At 36.9% G+C, this 7,334-nt stretch overlaps 1 protein-coding gene across 1 annotated transcript in view; it reads left to right on the forward strand.

The window, feature by feature from the left end:
* The first annotated feature begins 862 nt into the window (after positions 1-862).
* LOC127454537 (immunoglobulin superfamily DCC subclass member 3-like) overlaps positions 863-7,334 on the forward strand; it is a 22,597-nt gene continuing 16,125 nt past the window's right edge. The window contains exons 1-3 of the mRNA XM_051721835.1: positions 863-989; positions 4,233-4,538; positions 4,925-5,069. Coding sequence (XP_051577795.1) covers positions 863-989; positions 4,233-4,538; positions 4,925-5,069 — 578 coding nt within the window. The remainder of the gene's footprint in view (positions 990-4,232; positions 4,539-4,924; positions 5,070-7,334) is intronic.

Here is a 7,334-nt window from a genome sequence, read left to right on the forward strand (position 1 = left end):
TGCACCAAGGAATCTATAGAGATCAGTCTCATGATTTTAAGTGAACTATTGCAAAAAAAGTCATTTTTCGTATCTCCTGACTGCTAGGTGGCGCTCTGCTGAAACTGTGCAGGTACCCTCAAGTCGTGATGGCTATGACATAAACCAAGTTTTGTGTCAATACGCCAAAACGTTGCGAAGATACAGCCTCACGTCCATTTTGGCATGCTCGCTGTCTAATTCGTTGAAGTGTTACTCGAAAACGGTTTGGTCTATCAGAAAGCTTTTGATAACTTGTTGTCCCCATTGTCTCTAGATGATACACGTGCAAATCTGACATACAATCTAGGAAGAGTTCGAAAAAGTATGTTTTTCCAAAAATTAGAAATGGCGGAAAATTTAGTCGAGCAGAAATTGAAACGTGGTATGCGTTCGACTCGGCGTGAGCCAAGGAATTAGAGGAAATATGAATTTTGACTGTAGGCTATACGGTTCAAATATTATAACCATAAACATAAGTGAAACTTTGAATAGTTGGTGGCACTAGAGGGTTTTAGGGTTTTCCATTTATTTTGCCATAGACTTCAATGGTGTAAGTAATTACACTATTACGAGGGAACCCAAAACGTATTGTGACTTAACACAAACTGTTTCCGAAACTAAATTCCCTTCCTGTCTTCTAAAGGGCTTTGTAGATTTGAGAATTGGTTTTAAGGAAAATTTCCTTCTTCGATAAAGCTGGTTGGTAAATTGTAGCTCACCTGAACAGTTGTTTGAAGAGTGATTGTGAGAAACTGAGGAACAGAATGAAGTTTGTTATATGTGAGGAGAGCCGTCAGAGAGATGTTCTGCTCCTGAGGTCATATCTGGACTCTGAGAGGAGATGAAGAGGTCAGACTGTTGCCTGTCGGTCCTGATGCAGGAGTCTGGATTTTACGTGCGAGCACGTTCAAGTTCAAGTGTGACTCGAGTGTTTGGCAGCTGCGAGGGGGACGTTGATTTGAGTGATGGTGTGGCATGGGAAAGTCACCCTCAGAGCGCCACGGGGCGGATGAGGGGCAGATGGCTCTTCAGACTGGGGCAGGAGTGATGGGACACTGGGGCAGTTATGGAGGGTGTATATTTTGGGGGGTGGAGTGGGGCTGTATTGTGTGGCTGTTGGGGGTTTTGTGTGTGTTTGTGTGTGTTCTGTTAAAAGAGCCATCAATCACACTTTAGAAAGTCAAGTTTAAGTTCAGCGCAGATGAATCGCCTCTCTTCGAGTTGCTTTACATCCAACACAGCCAGTGAAACCAGATCACAACACCAGGTCCACATCAGACCAGCTCTGAGAAATATTTCTAGTTTCAGTCATTATAACTTTTACTTATTTTAATCTTATGATTTGATCAAACCTTTAACAGTAAATATTAAATGTTAAGTGTAAAAGTGGTCCTGTTAGAGACATGAATGATCCTTCAAATCATGTGTGTTATTCAGGAGAGGTGTGCTCTAACTTTACTAACACATCACCTGAAAAATCCCCATAGACTTGAGAACATCTAAAAATGAATCAGCCTGGTGTTAAATCATTAATGTATCCTTTATTATAAAGTTCAGATAATAAGGAAGTGGGTCATGTAAATTAACTCTGAAACTGGCATTTCTCTGTACAGTCAGTGCCGCTTCTATGAGTCGCGTGAAGTGATCCAATCTAAGGGAGAGATTGAAACTGCACCCGGCGGATGAACACTCTGGTGCACGTTTGATGCAGCTAGATTATAACATGATGGCTCGTGATGTATTGAATCATAATATACTGTATGTGTCACGGTGCGTGAAGAAAATCGGCAATACGCAGCTCTGTTAAGAAGAGAGAGTTTGTTTTTTTGTGAGTTAAAGATGGATCAAAGTGAAGAAAAAGGTGTGAGAGTGTAGTTGTAGCCCATTAAATACTGCAACATAATACATTTTTAATTAGACTTTTTTTGGCTTGTTTTCCAAAATAATATCTAAAACTTCTTTAAAACAATGTACATTTACTTTAGGAGCTATACTGCAGAAGAAACTTTATATATCTCTGGGTGTAAATAAGGTGGCTCCGAAAAACTACTTTTGTTTTGTTCCCAATCATGTTACCTGTATCTGAGAAAAATTTTCTGTTGATACGACAAAGCAATCAAAAGTTATAACATTACAAAAATAATTTATCAGTGTCCAAAAAACATCTCCAAACAAATAAAACATAATAATTGTACATAAGAACTAATTACACATGCAAACACAACAATGACTAAAGGTTTGCATAGCATGCAGACATGATTTTAATAATGAGATTTCACAGAATGAGTTTCATTCTGTGTCATTTGAGTCATCATTGAGTCTGTGTCATGTATTTGGCGCCATCTCCTGGTGGTCATATGTAACATTGTGCTTCATGTGGATTATCTAATGATCTATACATCTGATTATCTTGTGTGTGGGCTCGTTTGAAAGATAATCACCTCTAAGTAATGGTATGTGATATTTTATGTTATGTTTATTTTTCGTGAAGTTATAAGCAAAAACATGGCATATAAGCAACACCAACATAATTGTCAAAGAAATATACTTATCTATTACTCACTATAATGTTGTCTGTGAGTAAAACAAATAGGCTGGTTGTAATCTACTCTTTGAGAGCTTTCCAACGACATATGACACATGGATATTTGATCAGTTTTTACTGATTGCAATAATATGGACATTGCAATTTATTTTTTATACGATCAAAACGAAACACTTCTGATTTATCTGCAAATTTCAAAGCACTAGTTCAGTTTTGGTCATAATGCCTAATGACTGTAGTGATTAAAATTGACAATGATACTTTTTTCCATTTTATTTATTTTTTCTCATCTGAGCTTAAAGGGATAATTGTTGCAATTATCGCCTGAATAATAGTTCTAATAATCGTTAGATTAGTCGATTATCAAAATAATTGTTAGTTATAACCCTAAACAACTTCCTTTTGTGTTTTTGTAGCATAATATTGATTACCACAAAAAGTAATTTAGAAAAGTCCCTCCTTTTCTTTTAAAAGCACAAATCTGTGTTACAGTGAGACACTTGCAATGGAAGTGAATGGTGCCAATCCGTAAATGTTAAAATACCAACCTAATCTCATAGAATTATTGTTACTACAACTAAATTTTTGCAAATTGAGTTTTACGTGCTGCTTTCTACATTTAGCTGCAGTTTCCTGGTGAAATGAACACTAGAGGCGCTACAACAACTGTGTTTTATTCACTTTCACACAAATCATGACTACAATGGCTGATTATGACTTTATAAACAATTATTTTTCGCTCTATTACTTAACACACTGCTATGTTATGATATCGAAACACTTTTACTCTAACACATCGTTTGAATGACAACATATTTTAACGCTTTTATTACAGACCCACATACATACGCCCACTAATTCCAATGTAATTAACTTCCGCGGTAGCTCACCTGATAGACTGTTGGACTCAGAATACCGTGGTTCGAGCCCAGCCAATCGCACAAGCTGACACGTGAGACAAAAGTGTCATAGAAGCGACACAAAATGACGTGGTTGCTTCAGAAAATGTGACTTTCATGTCACATTTGCTTTTAAAACACTACCGGTTAGGATGTTTTTTTTGTTTACCTCTCGTTTGCTTTTAAGACACTATTGGTTAGGTTTAAAGTTTTCGGTTGGGGAAGTACGTTTTACTCATTAAAACCTCCATTTAAAATTCACCTTAACCTCATCTAATTATAACATCATTGTACTCGCTTTTGGCGCCCCCCGATGGACATTTTACTAGGAAACTGCAGCAAAATGTGTTATACAGCACGTAATTTGCAAAAATGTGGCAATGGTAACATAACGCTCATGAGATTAGGATGTATAATACTGTTTTAAAAGTCTAGCGACAAGACGTAAACAATATGTGTTAACATGGTTTTAGTGTGATAAAATCGCTTACCAACCTTTTCTGTGTAAAGTTATAGACAATTTTACAATGACATAACGCCACAAACCCTAAAACAACCCTAAATCGATGATTTAAACACCTTTACAGCTCACAGAAGTTCTCCTTCATCAGGGTCTCAACATCCCTCATGATGCACCTTCATCATCACCATCTTCATCCTCTTCATCATCATCACAAACATTATTCGTAAGCATCATTTCCTCTCAGATTAATGGGATGGCTGTTCTTTATTCCAAATCATCATATTTTTCCTTTACTGTCCTGCAGGTTTGGGCGGAGCTTCAGAGTTGGCATTCATCAAGGAACCCAGTGATGTCATCGCTGTGAGGGACCGCCCCCTCATGCTGGACTGTCAGGTGGAGGGGGAGGGGCCTATCACGATTACCTGGCGACGGAATGGCGTTCCCGTACCTCTTGTAGCGCGAGCAGCCGTGCTGGATAACGGGACGCTCCTGATTCTGAACTTCCAGAAACGGCGTGACGGTGACGAGAGTGACGCGGGCGAGTACGACTGCGCAGCGCAGAACCGATACGGGCTGATCATCAGTCGCAAAGCACACGTGCAGCTCGCATGTGAGTCATGCAAACTCTCATGAAATGCCAATAAAAAAAGATTTTCCTATGCTACCCACGTTCATTTTATAGTTAACCTTTGACTCATTTGTGTCTGTTTAATTTCTAATAACGAATTTTAGTAGAAACATCAGAGACAAAGTTGATACTTAAAGAAATATAACTCCATTCTCCAGTCCAATTCGCCTGAGCTGTGAAAACTTTGAGCAATAATTGTCTGATTGGATGAGATTTCCATGGATGTTTTCTCTCTGTGTAAAACTCGTCTGTTTAGATTGATCAATGAAATCACATTTAATTGGCTGTTTCTATGGTGATGTCAGATGTGTTGAAGCATCTACAAACACATTGATGGAATATTTGTCTCGCTGTCTTCTTTCTCTCAGCGCTACCGAAGTTCCACACGCACCCAGAGTCCATGAGTGTGGATGAAGGTGGCGTCGCTCGCTTTTATTGCGCGGTCAGTGGCGTCCCGGAGGCCAACATCACCTGGGAGCGAAACAGAACCACACTCAACACTGATGATAACAGGTTAAACACACACAGACGAACTGAAATAAAGCCCACAAAATACTCTTCACACGTACTGAATGTGAACACAAACACTTTTAGCTACACAAGCAATGTATTGTGTTCCAAAATGTGTGACTTCATTAGCTTACACAAGTGCACCTTGCATTGTTTGCCATAAGGGGCGCTATAATGGACATGACTGTAAACTGTTGTCTTCTACAGTCTGTTTTCTCTTTCTGGTCAACTACTGTCATGATGCAGCAACAGTTTGAAGATAATCTTACTTCAGAAAGTTAACTGAATAATAAGACATCTGGTTTGAATAACACATCAGACATTTGAAGGTAACTCTATCGCCCCCTTGTGTACGGAGGTTTGTTGACGCCACAGTAACGCAAGAACGCACGTTAAGTATGTACAACAGGACTGCACTTTTAGTTTCTAGCCTAAATAAACGTACACTGTGATTTATCTGCAGTTTTATTCAGGGTATTTTCATGTATTTTGGGACATTTGGTTTTTTATTTCAGTGCATTTTTAGGATATTTTTATGCATTTTATGGCATTTTATGGTATTTCAGGGCATTTGTTGAGTATTTTCATGTATTTCAGGGCATTTTTAGAGTATTTCTGTGTATTTCTGGGCATTTCTAGAGTATTTTCATGTATTTCAGGGCATTTTTAGAGTATTTCTGTGTATTTCTGGGCATTTTTAGAGTATTTTCATGTATTTCTGTGCATATATAGTGTGTTTCAGGGCATTTCAAGGTATTGTCGTGTATTTCAGGGCATTTTTAGAGTATTTTCATGTATTTCAGGACATTTTAGAGTATTTCAGGGCATTTTTAGAGTATTTCAGGGCATTTCAAGGTATTGTCGTGTATTTCAGGGCATTTTAGAGTATTTTCATATATTTCAGGGCATTTTTAGAGTATTTCAGGGCATTTTTAGAGTATTTTCATGTATTCAGGGCATTTTTAGAGTATTTCTGTGTATTTCTGGGCATTTCTAGAGTATTTTCATGTATTTCAGGGCATTTTAGAGTATTTTCATATATTTCAGGGCATTTTAGAGTATTTTCATATATTTCAGGGCATTTTTAGAGTATTTCAGGGCATTTTTAGAGTATTTTCATGTATTCAGGGCATTTTTAGAGTATTTCTGTGTATTTCTGGGCATTTCTAGAGTATTTTCATGTATTTCAGGGCATTTTAGAGTATTTCTGTGCATATATAGTGTGTTTCAGGGCATTTCAAGGTATTGTCGTGTATTTCAGGGCATTTTTAGAGTATTTCAGGGTATTTTTAGAGTATTTTCATGTATTTCAGGGCATTTCAAGGTATTTTCATGTATTTCTGTGCATTTTTAGAGTATTTCAGGGCATTTCTAGAGTATTTTCATGTATTTCAGGGCATTTTAGAGTATTTCAGGGCATTTTTAGAGTATTTCTGTGTATTTCAGGGCATTTTTAGAGTATTTCTGTGTATTTCTGGGCATTTTTAGAGTATTTTCATGTATTTCAGGGCATTTTTAGAGTATTTCAGGGCATTTCAAGGAATTTTCATGTATTCCAGGGTATTTTTAGAGTATTTTCATGTATTTCAGGGCATTTCAAGGTATTTTCATGTATTTCTGTGCATTTTTAGAGTATTTCAGGGCATTTCTAGAGTATTTTCATGTATTTCAGGGCATTTTAGAGTATTTCAGGGCATTTTTAGAGTATTTCTGTGTATTTCAGGGCATTTTTAGAGTATTTCTGTGTATTTCTGGGCATTTTTAGAGTATTTTCATGTATTTCAGGGCATTTTTAGAGTATTTCAGGGCATTTCAAGGAATTTTCATGTATTCCAGGGCATTTTTAGAGTATTTACATGTATTTCAGGGCATTTTAGAGTATTTCTGTGTATTTCAGGGCATTTTTAGAGTATTTCTGTGTATTTCAGGGCATTTTAGAGTATTTCAGGGCATTTTTAGAGTATTTCTGTGTATTTCTGGGCATTTTTAGAGTATTTTCATGTATTTCTGTGCATATATAGAGTGTTTCAGGGCATTTCAAGGTATTGTCGTGTATTTCAGGGCATTTTTAGAGTATTTTCATGTATTTCATGGCATTTTAGAGTATTTTCATATATTTCAGGGCATTTTAGAGTATTTTCATATATTTTAGGGCATTTTTAGAGTATTTCTGTGTATTTCAGGGCATTTCTATAGTATTTCATGGCATTTTTAGAGTATTTTCATGTATTTCAGGGCATTTTTAGAGTATTTTCATGTATTTCATGG

This window comes from Myxocyprinus asiaticus, chromosome 16, assembly GCF_019703515.2.
Source record: "Myxocyprinus asiaticus isolate MX2 ecotype Aquarium Trade chromosome 16, UBuf_Myxa_2, whole genome shotgun sequence".
Lineage (NCBI taxonomy): Eukaryota > Metazoa > Chordata > Actinopteri > Cypriniformes > Catostomidae > Myxocyprinus > Myxocyprinus asiaticus.